This window comes from Siniperca chuatsi, linkage group LG13, assembly GCF_020085105.1.
Source record: "Siniperca chuatsi isolate FFG_IHB_CAS linkage group LG13, ASM2008510v1, whole genome shotgun sequence".
NCBI classification, from domain to species: domain Eukaryota; kingdom Metazoa; phylum Chordata; class Actinopteri; order Centrarchiformes; family Sinipercidae; genus Siniperca; species Siniperca chuatsi.
In genome coordinates, this window is record NC_058054.1 from 18,052,505 (window position 1) to 18,074,621 (window position 22,117).

The 22,117-nt window shown below is 42.0% G+C and overlaps 1 protein-coding gene across 2 annotated transcripts in view; it reads left to right on the top strand.

The window, feature by feature from the left end:
* The window catches only part of epha4b (eph receptor A4b), an 86,501-nt gene that overhangs the window by 22,394 nt on the left and 41,990 nt on the right, over positions 1 to 22,117 (top strand). For both annotated transcript variants that reach the window (XM_044218333.1, XM_044218334.1), the window contains exons 3-6: positions 62 to 262; positions 1,832 to 1,939; positions 2,924 to 3,275; positions 20,633 to 20,788. In XM_044218333.1, coding sequence (XP_044074268.1) covers positions 62 to 262; positions 1,832 to 1,939; positions 2,924 to 3,275; positions 20,633 to 20,788 — 817 coding nt within the window. The remainder of the gene's footprint in view (positions 1 to 61; positions 263 to 1,831; positions 1,940 to 2,923; positions 3,276 to 20,632; positions 20,789 to 22,117) is intronic.

Below are 22,117 nucleotides of genomic sequence, written 5' to 3' on the forward strand. Positions count from 1 at the left end.
ATGGCAGTAAAATAAACAGCTTTTTTAGTTTCTTTCTAAACCTCCTCTTTTTCATCCTCAGTGGGAGGAGATCAGTGTGATGGATGAAAGGAACACCCCAATGAGGACCTACCAGGTGTGTAATGTCATGGAGGCCAACCAGAACAACTGGCTGAGGACACGTCACATCAGCCGAGAAGGAGCGCAGCGCGTCCACATTGAGATCAAGTTCACCCTGAGGGACTGCAACAGCCTGCCTGGGGTTCCTGGTACCTGTAAAGAGGTCTGCATCACTCACACACACACACACACACACACACACACACACACACACACACACACACACACACAGACACACAAACATGATAATACACATGCAAGCTTTTGAACACACAAGCAGTATAGTGGCAGATAACAAATGTCTTTGCACCTGGTGTGTGTGTTTAAACCCCCCTGTTGCATTTGTGCTGCTTGTTTGTTCACTCTTGGTGAGCAAGACATTGAATTTTGACCAGCTCCATGGGTGCTGTTGTGTAGCTGTGTTATGTAGCTCAATAGCACTGGAGTAAGTTTAATTTGGGACATGGTGGAGGTAGAAATTGTTTGGAGTCTGGGGTTTGTCTCAGAAAAATCCTTTCTGCAAAGCTACAAAATATTCTCTGACTATGCAGTGCCTTTTGGATAAAACTGAGTTAACTATAATATAGTTAGTATAGCTTTCACTTCTCAAATTCATAACTAACTTAGTATATGCATATTGTATTTGTCATAAAAATGGTAGAATAATTAAAAACACAAATTGGAACAAATTCCCCCTACAGCACACGCAATCACCAGTTTTTAGTGTGCTTAGCTAATCAGCTAAATCAGCAAATTAACTTTAATTTAACCTGCCTGATCTTCATATTTTATCTGATGTAATTATGCCGTATTGTTTGCTTTTGCAGCTTCCTTTTATTGCAGCAGAAAATCTAGACTCAAGACAGCAAAAAAAAAAAACATTTAGGAAAAATGTATTGTTATTGTGATAGGGAAGGATTTGTGTCCCCACATTTTACAGAATGTTGAATGATTTCACAGAGTATCACATTATTCTGCCTGTCATATGCATCAACATATATATTAATGTAAGGCCTGTCAAAAGGTGGTAGTTTTTGTTTGTACTATATTACTTGGTATGAAATCAATGCTTATTCTGCACATTATACTACATTACACTGCAGAGCAGCAAAAGGCCATTTTAAATATCTTTTTTTATAATTTTATTTTTCAGTCGTTTCCATTCAATACACTCAACACACACACACACACACACACACACACAGATGGAAGTTCACTTTGATGGCTGATGAATAGATAAATAGACAAGAGGCGGGAAAAGAATGACATGAGAGAATAGCTGCAGAATGAAACAGACGATGCTCTAGAGGCTTCTTTTGTGGCTCCTCGTATATTTTAACTTCTGATATATTTTTTTACTGTCCCCCATTCTCTCATATTATCCTGATATCACTGCTCCCCTGTATTCATTTCTGTCTACTTTGTCTGCCCTCTGCACCCTTTTCACTCTCATTACATCTCCAGAATGACTAGTGGAGATAATACTGTATGAGACAGCATAGAGCTGCACTTTCCTGAAACTGCAGACAGTGTTGCTGACTGGCCATCGAGACAGATGGACTGAGATTTGAAGAGAAGCAGCAGAATAGCTGGAGAGCTATGGGGGCCTTGTTAAAATTTCACATTGGATGGACTTTCTTGCTTTTATCTGTCTAGCTTTACTGTGTGTTATTCTTTTGTGTCTGATAACTGACATTTCTACAGTCTGAAAGATGAGCTGTTTGTTTTGCAGACATTCAACATGTACTACTATGAGTCCAACAATGCCAACCTGTGGTTCATCAAGGAAAGCCAGTATGTCAAGATCGATACTATTGCTGCAGATGAGAGTTTTACACAGGTATGGACACACGGACACACACACACACACACACAGTCGTGTTTCCATCACTTCAGTGGACATTACGCTGACTTACATTCATTTCCTGGAGACTTAACATGACCCTTACCCTAACCTTAAACCAAGTCTTCACCTTAAAATGTAATGATTTACGTTATGGGGACTTGCGTTTTGTCCCCAAAAGGAAGGCGAACCCCCACAATTTGACCATGTAAAAAGATTTATGTCCCAACAACATGAATAATACATGTCCACACACACACACACACACACACACACACACACTCATATAGCATAAGCACACACAGGCACTTACATGTACTGTATATATAATATGTAAACATACACTCTTACACGCTCACACATGTGCTTTGTGTATACATAAACAACATAAAATAGGGTTTTACATAATAATGCAAAAAACAAATAAAGATTTACATATGACCTTGTAACTATCATTAAAGTGAATGTCACCACTTCTTCATATCTGCCCAATCTTTTGTTTGTCTTCAATCAGGATTTTGACTCTCAAAACTGTCCCCCTTTAAAAGAAAAAAAAAAGGCAAAAGTCTGGATCAAAGTCTTTCACATTGCAGCTGTATGCTTGTTATCTCTTATACTCTGTTTTCTATACTGATTTTATATCGATTTTAGCATTAAGCTCTGTCTGTTTGTACGTGGCCATCTGATTCTCTAATAGAAGAGTTGCATTCCAAAATTAGATATTCACCATTTGCCACTGACTCTTATAAAATAAATCTGAATGTGGGTTATATTTAAACTTAATTATCTTATTCCATTTGCTTCCAAAATTGTCAGGAGGACATAAATATTTCTGTCTTGGAAATGCAGTTGCTGAGTTTCAGCCAGCAACATTTTACCAAAATAGATTTATAACTTTTTGGACTGAAAAAAATGCTCTGATTGAATTTGAATGCTCCCACAAAAGTGAACTAAGACATGTAAAATGTCTTTTGTCCACAGGTGGACGTTGGCGACCGTGTGATGAAGCTGAACACGGAGGTGCGCGACATCAGCAACCTGAGTAAAAAGGGTTTCTACCTGGCCTTCCAGGACTTGGGCGCCTGTATCGCTCTGGTCTCAGTCAGGGTCTTCTACAAGAAGTGTTCCCTCACTGTGTTTAACTTGGCCCAGTTTCCCGACACAATAACAGGCGGAGACACAGCGCTGGTGGAGGTCCACGGTGTGTGTGTTAATGCCTCTGAGGAGTTTGAGGCTCCCAAGATGTACTGCAGTGCAGACGGAGGTTGGCTCGTTCCCATCGGGAGATGTGTGTGCAAACCGGGCTTCGAGGAGAACAAGGACGTCTGCCAACGTGAGTGGGTGGGGGCATGTGTGGGATGTATTTGTAAGTGTTTATATGTGGGAATTTGTGTATGTGAGAGAGAAAGAGAGACATAGAAGGACAAAAGAAAGAGAAATGTGCTGTCATGTATTTTCTTTAATGCTTGTGTGTACATAAGTCATTTTAATATTGCACAATATTGTATGCACAGGTTTCATAAAGGTTGGCCTTCTGATATGAAAGAAACCTGAGTGTCAAAGTATGACATGTGAGATTCCGCTACAGCAGTTCTGCTCTCTACGACGGGAATATGTGTTGTGTAAAAATGTGTGCGCACCTGTGTGTCTTTGCTGAACGAGTGTGCGCAGAAGCATTTCGGCACTCTATGAATTCTCCTGTGAAACTGAGGATGGAATGACTGTATAGGTTTTGGTGTTTGATGCACTTGTGTGTATGTGTGTGTGTGTGTGTGTGTGTGTGTGTGTGTGTGTGTGCGTGCGTGTGTGTCAGCATGGGCATCATCACTCCAAGTGACTTTTATACAGCTCCCAACACTGCGAGGACAGTTCTTGCAGAGAAAAGGGTAGGAGTTGCTTTGAGGCATCTCCACTTTTTTTTTTTTTGTCAGAGCTGAATATCTCATTTTCCCTGCTGAGTAGGAGAGAGCGGTATGAGTATGTGTGAGAAAATTCTTATTGATGTGTGTTTGTGTTGTAGGTATGCCTTAGGAAGGAGATTATTGAATCGTAAAACTCCACAGATGGCGTGTGCAGTATGCGTGTGTGCAGTGTGTGTGTGTATATACTGTGTGTGCATGCATTTAAGAGCGCAAGCTGTATTAGACTCACGCCCTCACCTGTCCCCACGGGCTCACTTCCTCCCCGAAAAAGAAAATGGGATCATAGAATGCATTCATCACTGCAAACTTGGAAATCGGTGCACATGATGCAATTTCAGTTGTTTTGGAGAAGCAGCAGCCAAGACACCTAGACAACTTGGCAGTTGCGCCTTAGAGACGAGTGAATATGAACAGAAGTTGTATTCTGCAGTTTGCAGGCTGGTAATGTGCACAGATTGTGGCACAACTTTGGCTGCAACTCAATCATGAAACGCAGACTGTTAAGCTACATGTCTGTCTTGTAAAATGACACGCTGTGGTTATTTGACAGGTGATCTCACTGACAGGTTTTCAAATGATTTCACTACCTACATTGTGTAAGCCCATGTCACATTCCCTGTGTTGAAACTTTATTTAAAGTTAGTCTGACGCAGCAAAGCAGTTGACCTCAGTGATCTCCATGACCTCATCAGTCTGCTTCCTCAGTCTTATCACTCCAGAGAGAATAAATAGAGCAATGTAAGCGCATTTAACAAGGAAGCTTTAACTCAATAATGGTATGCGTGTGTGTGCTGTAGTCGTGGGTTGAAGTAAAGATGGACTCTTATTGACAGTTTGAGGCCAGAGGTCAGGAAATATATGCGTCCCTTGTCTAATAACTTATGTTCAATACAGATGTGGACGGATGAGTTCTTGTGTGTGTGTGTGTGTGTGTGTGTGTGAAGGAAAAACAGGTGTCCAGCGTCTGCAACACATGAAGGAAAGCCATGTTTTTGGTTTCAGTTCATTTCAAGGCATATTTTCTGGTGTAGCAATTATTCTGGGAACAATCAACTAGCATTTTCCAATGGATTCTAATTCCTTTGTGGTGAATTAAAGCTTCTCCGCTGCAGGGTTGTCTGCGCCACCTACTCAGTATTAGGAAAAACATTTTTGTTGGATCTTGGGAAGGATTTGCATAGCAATGAAATTTCCTCCTCATACAGCAGGAGAATTTGCTGTCCCATGTATGTCAGTCTAACATATCTCATATAAACCAGCTTTCTTTTGTTAAAATGACGTTCATGCCTGCACTATTTTGCCCGCACGTGCCTCCATTCTGATATTGTTCCCTTTACCTCGTCAAAATTTCACTTAGCCGACTAATGCAACTGCATCTGTAATCAGCCTGCTTTTAACAAAGACATGAGAGGACACAGAGAAGTACAACAACCCAATGTGTTGCGCTTTAATGTGTCCCTGTGAGAACAAGGGCCAGGCTTTTAAAGAGTCCTCTCAGCGCTTGGCGTCAGCTCCAAACAAAAGGTTCCTGCCCTTACACAGTCTGAAGGTCTTCCATAGGGAAAACACACTCCGCTAATGCATTTAAATCACCCTCTCTCGTTTGCTGTCACACAAAGAGATGAAGAGGTGAGATAGGGGAGAGAGAGCTGGGGCAAGGACTGGAGGGGCATTTGTAATTATTATCGTGCAGGTGAACAAGCCTTTTAATAGACGCCTTGAATTCTCTTTCTCTTGTTCTTTTTGTGTTTGGTTGTTTTCTAATCTTTTTTTTACCTTTTAGCTGCTCTGATGCTCATTGTTTTCTTGTTCTGGTGTTCTGTGGGAATCTTCTCATAGTGTTTTGACCTCTCCAGCCTCCTCCTTTTGTCTCTGTGTCACTCTCCTTCTCTCCCTCTGACTCCCATTCTCTCTCTCTCTCTCTCTCTCTGTCTCTCGCTCAGTGTTCCTGTCTCTCTCTCTCTCTATCTGTCTCTCTGTCTCCCACTATGTCTCTCTCTCTGTGTGTGTGTGAGGCGCTAATGGAATCATTACTAGCCTCTCTGTGTTAGACAAACACCAGACACCTCAAATTACAGCCTTTTTTCTCAATCTCTGGCTATTTTCTAACCTTGCTCTGGTGTCTGCTTCTATAATGGGACTGTTCTCCACCTCTCTCCCTCTACAAGCCCCCCATTTTGCTCCTCACCCATCCTTTTTGATATTGTCTTCCTTTTTCACCTCACCATTTTTTTTGTGTCTCCCTCCTCCTCGCAGCCCTCATCTCCTCTGTCTGCACTCGTTAAACATTTATAGATCACGGGTTCATCTTTCTCTTTTTCTATTTTCCCACCCCATGCTTGCTTCTTATTCCCTAAAGTGAGGCGCAAAGTGTGTTTAAATGTGTGTGTATGTGTTAATGTCAGACACCAGATTAGATTCAATCTGGTGAATTGTTTTGTGACAGAAAGGGATGTTGCCACTATTCTTCCAGTACAAACAGAACAAGTAGTAACTATGTAAGAGGAAATAATGTGATTCATGGGAAACGTGGTCTAAATTTTGAAACACAAGCACCAACAAGCATCCAGGTTGTGATGGAAGCTACCATTCACCTTGACAGTGTTATCATAATTAATTCTTTGTTTTTCTTATTGGCAACCAATCTCATTAGAAGAACAAAACCAATTCCATTCCTACTTACTTTCTGACTACCCTAACCTGTCTGTGGCACTCAATCCCAAGCCCATTCACTGCTACTGAAGATGTAAGTCTTGAAAAACAGGCCACAATTCCATAGTTTAATGTTTTTTTGAAACGGTTAAGTACTTTAGGTCAGGCTTGTTCTGTAATTTCTCAGGACATTCCCTAAAAGAAAATGTGTCACTTGGTACTAATTACTTGTATAGGGAAAATAGAGACAATGTTTTGACACAGTAGACATAGTAACACGTCTTATATTTGTGTTTTGAAGTAAGAAATTATATATATAGAAATTACATAGCTGTGTAGAATTCATACATATTTGTTGATTTCTAGGGGGATTTCTTTGAAAGAACTGCTTAAATCTTAATGGCTGGAAGAAATGACAGAGATCCATGGAAACGATTACTCAAACAGCATTTGTTGGGGGCTATTTTTAGCAGGAGATTAATACACATTTGGTGCTCTAGTGAATATTTAACGCAGCAGGACGGTGTATGTGGGAGTGACTTAAAACTGTGCCGATGTTTATTGTAATTGAGGAAAAATAGCAACAGGTGGAATGGTGTGACTCATTGATGTGTTCTTAAGAGCTTTTGGACAACAAAGGAGGAATAAGCTTTATCAGACCTTTGCTACAGAGACAATACTTCTTAGTAAGATCAATGCATTATTGGTTTTGGTCTTTTCATGGAATTTGTTGACAGCAAGTAAAATATAGAATATCACCAGCCCTGTCCTTTAATGTTTAACATTGCAACTTAAATACATATTTGTTTTATTTCTTTTGCATGTGGTTTTGTGTTATTTTATACACCTTTGATTTTCTGTGTACTGTGCAGTGCACGAAACACACTGCTGCTCCGATGGCCGTGGCTCTGCTGCTCAATCACATGAAATCATACTCATCTGCTGTCACCACTGGAGTTACATAATCTCTCTCTCTCTCTCTCTCTCTCTCTCTCTCTCTCTTATTCAAACACATACACACATTTGCACGCCCTCGTCAGTTTTCCTCCATCTCTCGCTACCCCATGCAGAGGCCTCTGTCTGTGCAGCCGAAGCCCCCCGCCTTGCTCGCTCTCTTGCTTTCTTTTCTCTCCCTCTCTGTTTCTGTCTGCCACCGTTTCCTCTACCCCCTCCATTTCCACCTCGTACTCTTTCACTCTCTCTCTCTGTCTCACAGCTGGTAGGGAATGTAGTGAATTCTCCTCTCAAACCTCTCCTGCTTTAAGTCCTAAGGGTACATCCTGAAGGGCAGGAGTATGTGTGACCGTGTATGTGTGTGCAGCTGTAACTAGGTGTGTGTTTGTGTGTGTGTGTGTATGTTCTGTCCTTCTCTGTGTGTCTGACAGCACCAATTACTGCCTCAGATGCCTGGGAGATGGAGGAGACGGAGTGGAGAAGGACAGACACCTGTCACCTCGACACAACTTCTCTTGCTCTCATCTCCTCTCTCTCTTTCTCAACAGGCAAAAGTAATATAGGTCAGCATGACATGTCTGTCTGTCCGTCGGCTATACCTGTCTAATGGTCTCCCTTTTCCCTTTTCTTATTAATTTGTCTGCTTGATGCTGCCAATATGAAGCAGGAACTTAGTTTACAAGAGGACCTTTTCAAAGTCACACGACACTTGTCATACTGATTCCACTTAGCTGTTCTGCTGTTCTTTTCACTTCTCAAATTGGACAGAAAGTGTAAATCACTGAGGAACAAGTCCAATGTGCATCCGATCCGGTGTGAATTGTGTTGTCAGCTCTGTGTGGAGGCAGACAGAATGGGTTTCTGGACTGCTACATGACTTGAAACAATATTTTATAAAAACACACTTATTTGCTCTTTCTGTGAGTTAGATTAGAAGATCAATATCAATCTCATGGCTGTGTGTTAAAGGAACAGTTCAACATTTTGATGAATACGCTTTGTTAGAGTATATTTTCACAGTAAATTTTTGTTTTTACTTATGAAATAAGAACAGTTCTATTTTGTGTGATTTCTATTTGTGTGTCACCTGCTGTAAAAAGAAGGGGTGGGACAGAGTTTACGTGAGCAAGCATGTACTGTAGGAAATGTGTGTGGAACAGGGCATTGGTGCAGTCTTTGACCTCACGTTAAACTCAGGAATGTTGCCAGGCTTGTTAAAAGTTAAAATAAATCAGCCAAAATGGATGCAACAGTATATGTGACTGTTTCATAGTGATTTGGACTCATGTGTGAGTCAAGAAGCGGAGCCCTGTTGAGGTGGCAGAGTTTCAAAGAAGTTCAAATGAACAGGCCACCATGCTTTCTTGCCGAGAGGTAGGTGACATGATTGATACCACTCTCATGTCTGTATGCTAGATATGAAGCTACCACCCACAGCCAGTTAGCTTAGCATAAAGACTAGAAATGGGGAAACAGCTAGCCTCTGTCCTAAGTACTAATTAACACGTTATATCTCGTTATCTGTGCAAAAATCAAGTGTAAAACCACACGTTGCAGTGTTACAGAGAGTTATGTGCTGGAATATTTCTTGGCCAGACGCAGTAACTTCCTGAAGTCTTGTTGTCACAGTTAGGTTGCCAGGTTTAGTATCATTGTGCCTGTACAGAGAACAAACCCAAAATCTGTGCTCACCGACTGTATCTGGTAACTTCCAGCATGAGACGCTGGAAGTGTGATGAATAAACTGTTTTTTGCACCAAAACAGCTCCAATGTTGAACTATTCCTTTAAGGCATAGTCATGTAACCCTTAAAGCCAGGAAAACATCACACTGCTTCAGCCCCTTACACATTCTAAACCTCATTTGACCGCAACTATGAGATCATTACTTTTTTTAGGGATAACTAAGTCCTGTACAATGTCATTTTCAGGCGGAGAAAAAAACAGTAGTTTGATATATATGGAAAACATTGCTCAACCTGTGAAGGGGAATTCGGCTTTCTGTCTGTCCAGTGATGAGCAGCGATCAAAGGCCTGCTGCTCAGCCGCTCAGTCGATCAGACCTGGCTCTGACCGCAGAGCAGCAGGAAAAGATTTACAGTAAAAAGCCTTTGTTTGTTCTCTACAAGAAAACTTATATTCTGTACAGATAAGTCAACGTTATATGATACATGTGCTGTACGGGCTCCATCAAGATATGCACTGAGAGGCATATAATAAAAGAAAGAAGACTAAAAGGACTACAGGCACATATACACATACACACAATAGACTTTTACACTTTATATCTCATAAGAGGATTGCAGCCTCTGTTCATAATGAAAGGTTTGAGCAGGGAACAGATGTAGGAAAAGGCTAATCTTCGCACCTGTGAAAGAGGTTGAGCTCATTTACAGAGCGCTGTGTGTGTGTAGGTGTGTGTGTTGAAAGCTCAGTAGGGAACCTGCCGTTCTTTATTGCCTCTCCAGCACAGAGCTCGATCTCTGCTTCTATCCTTACAGCAGAAGTGTGTGTGTGTGTGATGTGGACAGTCGAGGCAGTCGGTAAAGTGAGTATTTTTATGTTGATCACATACAGACTTTTGAAGGTCAAGGGCTCCCTCTTGCATGTAGTATGTTCACACACACACACACACTCAGTTCTCTCATTTCTTTGCTCTTCTCTTCGTGGCAGCTCAGGGAGCTTGAGAGCATGAAGGTGTGGGTAGGAGTGGGCGGCTAACAGAAGGATTTAGACAGCAAGTCAAGACATTTTTGTGTGTATACAGACCACGCAATGTGTGTATGTATGTGTGTGTATGTACACTGCAGCAGGCATTAGGGCATTAAGCTGTTGAAGTACAGGCAGCAAGGTGTTATTACTAGCCAGATGTTCTTAAAGGACAAACGGATATATGGGCCAAGTAAAGGCCAGTCTTCTACCTGTCTGTGGGAGTGTGTGTCTTTCTGCTACTTGACTTGTCCGTCTGTCTGACTTCACTTTTCATTTATTTGGATAACGACAGCCACCTTTTCCTTAATTTCTCCTTTATTCGCCTTTATCTCCTCTCTCTCACATGCCCCTCCTAAACTCCATCCGTTTTCCCTCTCCCTCTTTCTCATCTCCTCTCTTTTGTGTTTGAATAAATGACACAAAATCACAGAGGCTTAGGCGCTCGCTATATCCTCTACACACCATAGTCTCTGTCTACATACCCACACAGCACTGACCCAGATAATGTCTATTCACACAGAGCCTCCCAGCACAGCTCCTCTCTTGCCATGGCGGATCGCTCGCCAGACATCGGCTGAGTTGCCAAAAACCACCTTCGCACCAAGACGTGTTTGCGCCGCTTAAGTGTTAGCCACAACGAAACCTGAGGACATAAAGGTGGCTTTTGGGAGACAGGACCTCGTATAGCTCAGCTGAGTCTGGTGCAGTGGGTTGAGGTGTGTGAACAAACCCTTAGAGAAAAGGAGGAAAAGCAGGCCAAGGACTGAGAAACTGTTAACGCATGTTTCAACTCCTCACGTTCTTATATAGCACTATTCCCTTCAGACAGAGGCAGAGAGAGAGGAGAGGGGTGTAGAGGGGAGCGTTTGTCTCCTTTGGGTACAGTTGCCATTAATTGGCTGTGTTCCATATGCCGTTGAGTTCCAGCTAGGGATAAACCTGTGTGCGCTCATGGGAAAGTTCATAATTTTCACATTTCACATTTAGTGTTGAATCAGTGTTGAGTTTGCTCCACTTAAGGTCTGAAGGTTTTGAGAAAGGTGCATGTGTGTGCAAGAGAGTCCAGAGGAGGCATGCAGGCAGCCAGCGGGTCTGCTGAACAGGAAACACAGGAACAGGAAGGCAGCCATTGACCCATTCCCCTTATTCCCTCCTTCTCTCTCTTTCTAGTTTATGGATGGCTTCCAGATGTACGATCAGCCTGTCAGACTGATTGGGCCAGCATTACACAGGCGTTATTGCTCAGCCCCAAACACGACGTGCAGATGTAACCGCGGTCGAAGTCCAATTTGTTGCTGCTTTTGTATGCAGTACAGCTGCACTATTGTTCTACAGCCAAGAGGAACCATTCAGAAAATTCAAATAGACTTTTTAGCCTCAGTGTCGGCCAGAACAAGGAACGGTTACACAGAACCTGATGAGAGATGTGACAGATGCTTTAGACCAGCTGCTGCAGTTTTACAGTTATAGATGGAAGGTTTCTACAGAGGCTGCAGGCTTGAACTGACACCTTGTACAGGTAGCTAAATACACCTGCATGCTAGACATGTTTTGTGGTAATGATTTCTCAAGGGAGGGACGTGAGGCGAACATACTGTGTTCTGAAAACAACGGGAAGTTAGTTATTGTATTCTGGCCACTGATTTGGCTCACTTGCCAACACTGACAGTAGTTGAAGCTACAGCGTTGACTGTAGCTCATGGAGGCAATTAAGGGACTTTAAAACCATTAGCGTCTGACTGACACAATTTGCATCAAAAATCGCACTCCTTCTCCTCATATACATATTTATACATTCCTTCATAAATCTGCTCTTATAACTCCAGAATTTCCTTGAGAATCATCACGTTTTGAAGTTTTCTTCTTTAACAAAGTATTCCAGTGATAGTTGTCTTTACATCAGTGGGTACAGCAGTTGCAAACAGGAATTTCTCATAGCTAATTCGACATACTTTTAGTGGTATCAGTTTGGGGGGGTATAGGCTATAATACATTATTAGTGGAGAACAAGAGGATAATTTCGTCTGTCAGTTACAACTAAACTAATTACAAAAAGTTTTAGGAAATAAGGTCACATTTAAGACACCTCATGCAAACATATAACCTCACTTTTGATAATTTTAAATGTAGCTGAAAATTAATGAGCCCAATAATCGCAGCATAAATCATTAAGTTTATGTCAGATGCTACTAAGATCTTCTCTCTGCATAGTGATTTGCCACCCGGCTTCATCCATCGCTATGCTGAAAGGACATCATCGAGGTCTGTGAGTGTCATTACCGTTCAAGGCTGCTTTATAAGTAGATCTGCCCATTGATCTTATTGTTTGGTCAATATTTATTTGTCAGATGAAGAGCTCCTGCGGTCCTGAATGGTGCAGATTTTATTACGGAGCGCACAAAAGGGAAAAGCAGTGGCAATTTTCCCAAGAGGGGGCTCTATTGTATGTGACACCCTTGACTTCCGGCATGGTGCTGAATAGGCATCGGAGTGTTAAGGAGGTGTGTAAGGTGAATATTTAATTCTTAACAAGTTAATACTGTGTCTGTCAGGTGGAAGAGGGCGCTTGGGATCACACACATACATATACGTGCACATAAATACATTCATTCACAGAGCATATACTCAGCAATGTGTACACGCTCACAAACCAGCGAGGCAAATGAGATTAAAACGTACGAGTGAGTGCAGATTTTCCTGCTATTGTCAATTTGCTGTGCTGTTTTGCTGACGAAGTCGACCACTGCCCACACACAGATTAAAGACAGCGAGAATATGGCCCCCCCACTTGACAGGTACATCTGTGTGAGGGTGTGTGTGTGTGTGTGTATGTGTGTGTGTGTGACCAACACAGAGAAAAAGGCACGGGGCTCTCCTTTCCTCCTCCGCCTGAGAGAATGAATTATTGAGAGTGATGAACTGAAAATAACGTGGGTGAGGAAAGGAGGTGCACTCCTCGTACACACACTCTGCCGGTCACGGGGCCGGCCAATGCCGGCACGTTTACTGAGTGTATCTGGGGAGATAAGATGTGTGTGTGTGTTTATAGTGTGTTAAAGCGCTGTGGGTTGGGTTTTAAAGAAGATGTTTAAGCTACGTGTGTGCCTGGGGAGAGACAATGTGTGTAGTTATAGTGAAGGTTTAAATCCATGTATGAAGCTTTTTCTGTGTGTGTGTGTGTGTGTGTGTGTGTGTGTGTGTGTGTGTGTGTGTGTGTGTGTATTGGGTTTTTGCATGTGTACTGGTCTGTCTGGCTATGTTTAAAAGGAGAAGGTGTGTTCCTCTGGCCTTTTATCTTGATAGCAAAACAGACAGACAGAAGAGTAAGTTATTCAGACGGTGAACCAAACTCCCAACAGATTCCTTCTATAGGCCCGTCATGCTTTCTCTCTCTCTCTCTCTGTTTTTCTGTCCCTCGCCCATGACCCCTTTCATACAGAAACACACATGCACCTGGTATCTATTTAATCTGTTTTTAGACTGCAGGAAAATCATCCCGGCTCAAAATTTGTGAGCCATCATCTTGGGTTACTGCTAGAAAAGTGTTTGTGTAGATGTGTGTTTGCTTTAATTGCACTGAAATTGAGCTTGCTCTCTTTCCCTCATATATTCTTTTTTGGGAGGGGTTTGTGTATGTGTGTGTGTGTGCCTGTCAGCGAGAGAGTAAATATTTGTGCAGGAGCTCTGGAGAAGGTCAGGGTCAACGTATGACAGACAGCCCACTGGGAAATAAGACACACATACAAAGGCAGACTCTCACACACACACACACACACACACACACACACACACACACACACACACACACACAAATAGAGAGAATAAAGTAGAGATGGCCGGAAAAGGAGCAAGACAGACAGAGAGGACAGAGACAGAGACAGAAAAATAGAAATAGACAGACAGGAGGGCAAACAGAGTGATAGACAGAGAGAGAGCGAAATAGAAAAAGACAGAGAAAAGATGGAGATGGACAGAATGACGAAGAGGGAGAGCTTCATCCTGTAGTTCCCCTTGGCTGCTCTCAGTAATTGGCTGGTGTCCAGAGGACAGAGAGTAGATCAGAAAGAAGCCAGAGTGTACTCATGTGCTTCATGTACTGGACATCACAAACCATTTCATATCTGGTCTGACCGTGTGTGTGTGTGTGTGTGTGTGTGTGCGTGTGGAGAGGTCAGAGAAGTAATAAGATGCTATAAACACAGCAGCCTGAGGTGTCATTAGTGGACGCCTATGTCTTCTGTCTGGCCTCGGCTCATATCTCTGACATAGGCCTACATTTGAAAATACATGCATTCACTGATAATTAGTCTTTCTTAACACCTGTTCTATGGTCGGATGGATTTTTCTCCATGACAAACATCAAAATATTCTCTGTACACATTATTATCATATAGCTTTATGATGTATGTGATATTTGTTCATCGGTACCAGTATGTCCCATAGCTTCCTTACCTGATATAAATGCTTTTTCAGAGCCTTTTCCTGGTGGGAAAATATTAAATCTCTAAATTTCTGGCCTAAAACACGGTCAAACAAAACAATATTAGGGCCCATTGGGGAATCATTTTAACATTCACATTTGTTTCAATTCTAAATAAGCACTGCATTATACTTGACAAGACTTAACAACTGGGTTAAACTGGACCAGCAATTACTGTCTCTTGGGTAACCATGTTAATTTATTATGCCCAGGTAAAGCATTTTATAGTTTTTCAAAATAACTGTTTTCTGAAAATTTGTAATATATTTTTATCAGACTCTTGTCAAATATATTTGGCCCAATATATTTTAAGATTACTTACTCATCTTTAGAGCTCTCATTTTCTGACTGCTGAGATAATAGTGATGTCTCTTCGTGTTTCTCAAAATAATCAATGCTTAAATGTTAGTCTGGAGCAGTGGAGTAAATGATGCAACAGAGACGGTGTGATGATTTTTATGTAGTATGTGTTCTCATCATGGTCAATGGAGCATCCCCCTAGAATGGATGGAAACTAATGGTGAGATTTTGCAGTGAGAGGTCAGATGGTTTTAGCATACCTGTGAGCAACTGTATATATAACTATAATGAGCTCATTGTTATTACAACAGTTCTGTTGTGCTGATGATGCTACTTATAGAAAACTGCCCCATACAACAAAAACAAAACATGAAGGCAATGTGATATTGTAATGCAGTGCAAAGTTGCTGTTCATACAGAGCAAACAATACGAGGTATTTAAAATTTAATAAGTAGATAAAAGAAAGAAAGAGCAGATGTAATGTAAAAACAGTCAAACAGGTTTGCTCAGTATGGTGTGTGTTGTGTGTCTGTATGTTTCACAGGATTAGTAGTAATGGTGAATATTATGGTGTTAAAGGTTGTTATGAACTCTGATTAGGGTTTGATGTCCTCAGCATGGGGCTGGACTCTGCTGACATCTCTATTCCACACAAACCTCCTCATTACCGCACACACGCACACACTAATGCATTTTGCTCTGCTCTCTACTCTATAAACAGAACCTCAAACTACACAGAAAAACACACACACACACCCACACATATTACTTCCACTTATCAACGAGGGAAATTGTTGTCTACGCGAACACACAGTTAATAAAGTCACATGTGTCATGTTCGTCTGCAGCTTTTAAGATTTCTTCACACCTAGTTTTTTCACATATAAGGTACACATTCTTGAACTTTTGCCCTAAGTTTATATAGCATGAAAACATGATAATTCGACCGAAAGCATGTTTTACGGGCATGTACACATGAGCACAAACACACACATACAGATGCGACTCTGGTGGCCGTAAAGGACATCAGATTCAATCTCGTCAGATTTCTCCACTGACGCTTGATGTATCAATTTTTAAGTAGCTGGCCTCAACTAACGCCTGGGTAGCCTACAAACACACACACAAACACACACACACACAGGCTGCTCTGTGCTCCAGGAGCCGTGGCACTCAAGGGGTACTAGAAGGGTTCCATCTTGAAAGCCTGTTGCCATGGTGACCATTATGGAGCTCATCTCCCGTGGGCCAGCGAGCTTTACACAACTTCCCTCTCAAAAGAACGCATACAAGCACACACACACACACTCACTATACCCCCATCCATCCATAAACACACACACAGTTTTCTCCTCTTTCTGCCCTTTATGGTAAAGCCGGCAGGGAGCCAATGTTTGACTTGAAGCAAGTGCAACAGAAAGCAAGAGAACAGAGCAATTAACAGTTAAACTAGCAAGAACATTCGAAAGGGAGGTGGAGGAGAGGAGACGGCTTCCAGCCAGGCAGAGGAAGTATTTGTTTCAGAAAAGTGCAGCTGATGTGATTTTGTATACGTACAGAGCCGCCTGGTTGAATGTAATTAGGATGTAATGACTTTGACTATGAGATATCGGGTTTGTGTTTCAGTGCGTGCACTTGTGTGTGAATCTGCACAGGCCCTTTCCAACATTAACTGAATACACTTCCTGAACTCTCCCGGTACAGTCAGCAGCTTCTGTCATTCACACAAGCAGCTCCTAAATCTAATTTATTAGAAATTAGAAGTGTCATTCATCACAGCATTAATAGTATAGTTACTTGTTTGTTTAGCGCAAGTGTCCTAAACAGTCACTCAGCTCCATATTTATACATTAGATCAATTATTCTTTCGAGTTGTTTATCATTTTACTATCACAGGTTCCAGCTTCTGAAATGTGAAGTTAAGAATACTGCACATTTGGGTTTTGCACTGTTGGTTGAATAAAACAAACAAAAGCAGTATTAACAGATTTTTCTTTTTTGAGGGGGGGGGGCACTTGGGGCAGTGGAACAAGCTGTAAACAAAAAGTTATACAACAACATAGTACCCCCTTTAAAGTTAGGATGTTTAACAGCTAACATTAACAGTTAACGTTAGCCGTTAACCACTAACTTTGTCTGTCTGCTGTTTGGTGCTAGGCAGGTAGTGTACAATCAGTTTTATATGAACTTTTTAGCTGAAAACAGCTGCCTGCTGCTGGAAACATGGCTGATGTGTGGTGAGAGTGAACTAAAACTGTAAAGTTGTGAGCCATAAACCAAAACAATGAGTTCAGAGACGCTAAAGCTGTAGAAATTCATCACTACGACACTATTTACATTACATGTAGTCATTTGACCCATTGTTAATATAAATATATTGATTAGTGCAACTTTCTGAAGACATATCCCTGTGGTCTGGGAAATTGTAATAGGCTTATTTAGCTATAACTTTGTGACATTTTATAATCGATTAAAAAAAGTAGTCGCAGCCCTAAAAAGAGTAGAATAGAATAGAAAAGAACTCAGCTTATACTGTACAGTGTTTTCCCAAAGGAAACAGTTCCGCTGTTCCCTTTTCAATCAGTGCGTGGTGACTGAGGGTGTGTCTTGAGTAGCAGTACTATATCATATCTAAGAGCTATCGATTGGCATAAATACACTAAGTCTCTCTGGTGACCGGATAAATATTTAATAAGACACTGGATCTGAGGCCACTCTTTATCTTTAGAAGAAACACATACACACGCACGCACGCACACACACACACACGCACACACATACACGCACACTATATACTGTACAGCATTGTCAACTGTTACTTTGCAAATTTGGAGTTAGCTCATAGTTCTACAACATAGTTTTTGTGACAAAACTTTTGCACTCCTGTGTGTCTGCTTTGTGTGTGAGTGTATGTTTATGTGCGCTCTGTCTTACTGCCTCAGCCTTCTTGTCCCTTTTTCATATCTATGGTAAATCATTAATCATAAGGGAACCAAGTCGAGTAACACATTTCCCATGGGGCCGACACAGGTAGTAGCTTGAGAAAAAAAAGAAAAGAAAAGAAAAGAAAAGAAAAGAAAAGTGGGAGAGGGGGAAAAGGGGGACTTTGAGAGAGAAGAAACTGGAGTGAGAACGAGGTGGAAAAGCAGAGTAGAAAACAGCAGATCAGGAGAAGGAAGCTCCACTTGAAGCAGCCAAACTGCCATTCTTGCAGAAAGTTTTTGATCAGGCAGTTGTTCGGACGCCAGGCCTGGCATGGGGCGCCCTGTCTGTCCTCTAGTGCCGGGGTCCTTTGTGCCTGTGTGGCTGGCCAGCGCCCGGAGCCAGGACTCTCCGGATGAAACGTCCCTAGAGAAAAGCTGCTTTTCCACCCTGCTCCTACAGCCCAGCCAACAGGAACACACACACACACACACACGGTCACTAGCACAGCACATAGGCACCCATTACCTTGGAAGTTGACAGGAAGGAGGAAAGAGAGCAGAAACCCTTTGAGAATTATAACTCTCTTTCCTTTCTTTCTTTCTTTCCTTCGTTCTCTCTTTCTTTCTCTCTCTTTCACACCTACGCACACACATCCCTTTTCCAGTGTTCTCTCAGGTCTTTTGGGGATTGTGCTAGTAGACTTTGCTCCCCTATGATGAATGATTTGCCTAAAAATACTGTCTGTATGCGAGCAAGCACAGCGTCCAGGTGGAAGAACTTACCTCCACAGTGAGAAATCACACTACTTTTAGGCCATTTTTCCATCCCTCTATCCGCAGGTTAACCACGGCGTTGGACACGAGTGTGTGTCTGTGAACGTGTGTGTTAGAGTGATAATTTACAGCCTTTCTGGGGCGAGTGACTTGTAGCTTGATTAAATCCGTGACCTTCACCACCAGCACAAGCAATCAGCAAGCGAACACACACACACTCGCCGCATACTTAACACCTTCTTGCACACAAGTGCTCGGCACACGAACATGCAATCAGCACCTGGCGGATTCTGTCGCATCATTGATCCAACCTATTCACACATACACATATGCATACACACAGGGCATCTATCGAATTGCATTTGAGACACCCTCATTTTCCTTACATGGGGTTTTGTGCACCGTAATACTATTTACCACCGTGGCAGAAAAGGCTTTCAAGGACGGGAATACCAGGCCTATGAATGTATAAATAAATACATGCGTAATCTATATTCAGATTACCAAAGGGAAAGTCAGGAATTCCATTTTACTGCCTAGGATGCAAAAGGGAAATCATTCAAGACCCCATTCTATTTCAGCAGGCTGCTCCTGTTGAGTGGTAGCACAGTTTTCCCTCCCTAGTTTTATGACTCCACATAATGACTAATATGCAGCCACTGTAACAGGCATAGCAATAGTCATATTATGTTATTGTGATTATTGCTGTGACTGCAGCTGTGTATTTTGTTCCCCCGGTTGCCTGAAGATCTAAAGCTTATATAACAGGAATGACAGTTGATGTTGTTGTTATTGTACAGTACCCTGTGGTTATACAGGCCTTCAGCCTGATGTAAAAGTATCTCATGTAGACCTAATGTCACAATATATTAAATCAAACTTTGTTTTCTTGTTCTTTGCCATGGGTGCTGCACAGCACATCTTATGACCTATCAGTATCCGTAGTACCTCTTCTGTAGCATAACTCCTCGTGTCATTTTGTGTTTTTTGAACATTTTCTACCTTTTTGAGTATCTGCTGTCCCTTATACTCTTCTGACTCTCCTTTATTTTCACACAGGCTTAAAGGATGAACCTGGTTTATTACTGTACAACCTTGGTTTTATTCTTTTAGTTTTGGCCATCATTTCTATCCATTATGATAAAATTGTACTCACCAAGTTGAGATCTGGGATCCGACATCGCTAAAACACAAAACAACAGAGGTCAGACGATCAGACAGGTTGTACACAAGCCAACAATTTAGCTAGATTATTCAAACCACTTTACTTTGAGGTGAAACTGAAAGTGAATGCACGGTCTGTAAAAATCCCTCATTGTACAGGAAGTGTGTGCCCACACAACTGCGGTAGGTACACTAAGTCAAAGTTGAAAACCAAGCCAGCCTTCTTCCAATTAACTTTGGCTATTCTGGAGGTTTGTTTAAAACCTATATGATCATCTGACCGCACACATTTGTTGCCTCATGACCACTTTTTAGTAATGTGTTCCCAGAGCTCAGCAATTACTTTTGCAAGTGTAATGTTATGGTAACTGCCAGAATCGATTTACAAAAATAAGACCCAAGTTGTAATAAACTGGAATTATCCTGTAAAAGCATTTCTGGAGAATAGGGATTTCTGGCACGACATCACGTACTTCCACGGTGCATGAAAAAGGGAAATAGTTTTAAAACATCAACAACTTTATTGTGAGAGCAATGCCTTCTGGCTTGTGGCCTTAATCAGGTTAATTATAAATAAATTATACCACATTACAAAGACCATTTCAATGGGATCTTGGTTCCAATTTTAACTTTATATTATAAGTATTGCTAGAGTATTGGTACTTTAAAGCATTTATAGCAGCCACCCCAATGTAGCAAAGCATTTTACAACTTGTCTTTATGGTTAATAATTGTTGAGTGGAATCTATATCACGTGTGCTTGAATTGGCAGTCTCTAACCCTGCGTTTATCTGTCTCCTCATTCCAGCGTGCAGACCTGGTACCTACAAAGCTTCAGCCACAGATGCCTACTGCACCAAATGTCCTCTTCACAGCTCGTCCCCGCAGGAACAAGCCGTCGAGTGCGTTTGCGAGAAAGGTTTCTACCGTTCTGAGACCGACCCACGCGCCATGGCCTGCACACGTGAGTGATACAAACACTGGCAAAAACTCAAACACATGCACATCTCATTAGCTACAAACACAGTCACACAGTCGGAAGCTAATTTCATACCATATTGTGTATTCAGTGCATTCACTGTAGTCAAATATTTGCATTTGGCTGTTTACATTTTTATGTCATAAAATGGCTTTAAGTAACAATAATTGGATTACATTTAATTTAATTAGTTTGCAATGTATTCCTGTAATAATTTACATTGCAGGGCTGTAATCCCTCCATGCATTTTCCTCTTCCTCTCAGCTGCTATTGGTTTACGCAACACTAGAGATACATACATAAAACACACACACATGCATGTCTGTCAGCTGTGTGGTTATGGTCCACAGATATCTCAGATGAAAACACTGATATGGGTGATACTCTGGTAGAAATTTGATGATGTTTCTTATTCTTTATCTGCTTCTCACACAGACACACACAAACACACACACAGAGCCAGGGGGATCGGACCACATCCTCATTAACAGAGAAGGAGGAGAATAGAAAGGATGAGGAGGGAAGATTGTGCGAAAGATGGGGACAGAAAGAGATGGATTGAGATAGACGGAGGGATGTGGGGGTGGCAAAGGACGGTGACATGGCGGGAGAGAGAGACTGAACTAGAGAAATATGGACACACACACACACACAAGCATGCACACACATACCCAAACCCATTATCAGGTTATGGTAGATTACACTCATTAATCGTTGTAGCAGGTGAGATGTGTAACGGTTGGTCTTATCAGCTGGAAATGAGTAAGGGTTCGTTCAAATATGTATGGGCACACACGCGCACACACACACACACACACACACACACACACACACACACACACACGCTGGTGAAGAGCACTGAGGGGGATGGAGAGGGCGAAAATGAGAGAATAAGGAGAAAAGGTGAAAGAATTAGTCATTTAGAGACATGGAAAATGACACTTAAGACACAGGCAAAGAATAGAACAGTGGGGGAAATAGGGTACTATCAGAGGCATATAATTTAAATGTCATAAAAGGCAGATCAGTAGAAATGATGATGATGATGGACAGCTAAGTGTGGCCGAGGGAAGTGGGGGGATGGAGAAAAGAAAAAGACAGAATTAGCAGGATCAGTCAGCACACCCTTTCAGGAGATTTATGACCGACAGCCTCAATTATCCCCAGCTCGGCCTCCATCACCCACGCCCAGTTTTCCCTCATCCCTCCTGCCCTTCAGAGAGGCTTGCCACAGGGAAGGCTAATCAGGAGAGTCCCAGGCTTTGCTGGCGGCCCCCCTGGGGCTCACTGCTCAGCCAGGACCTGATGAGATGT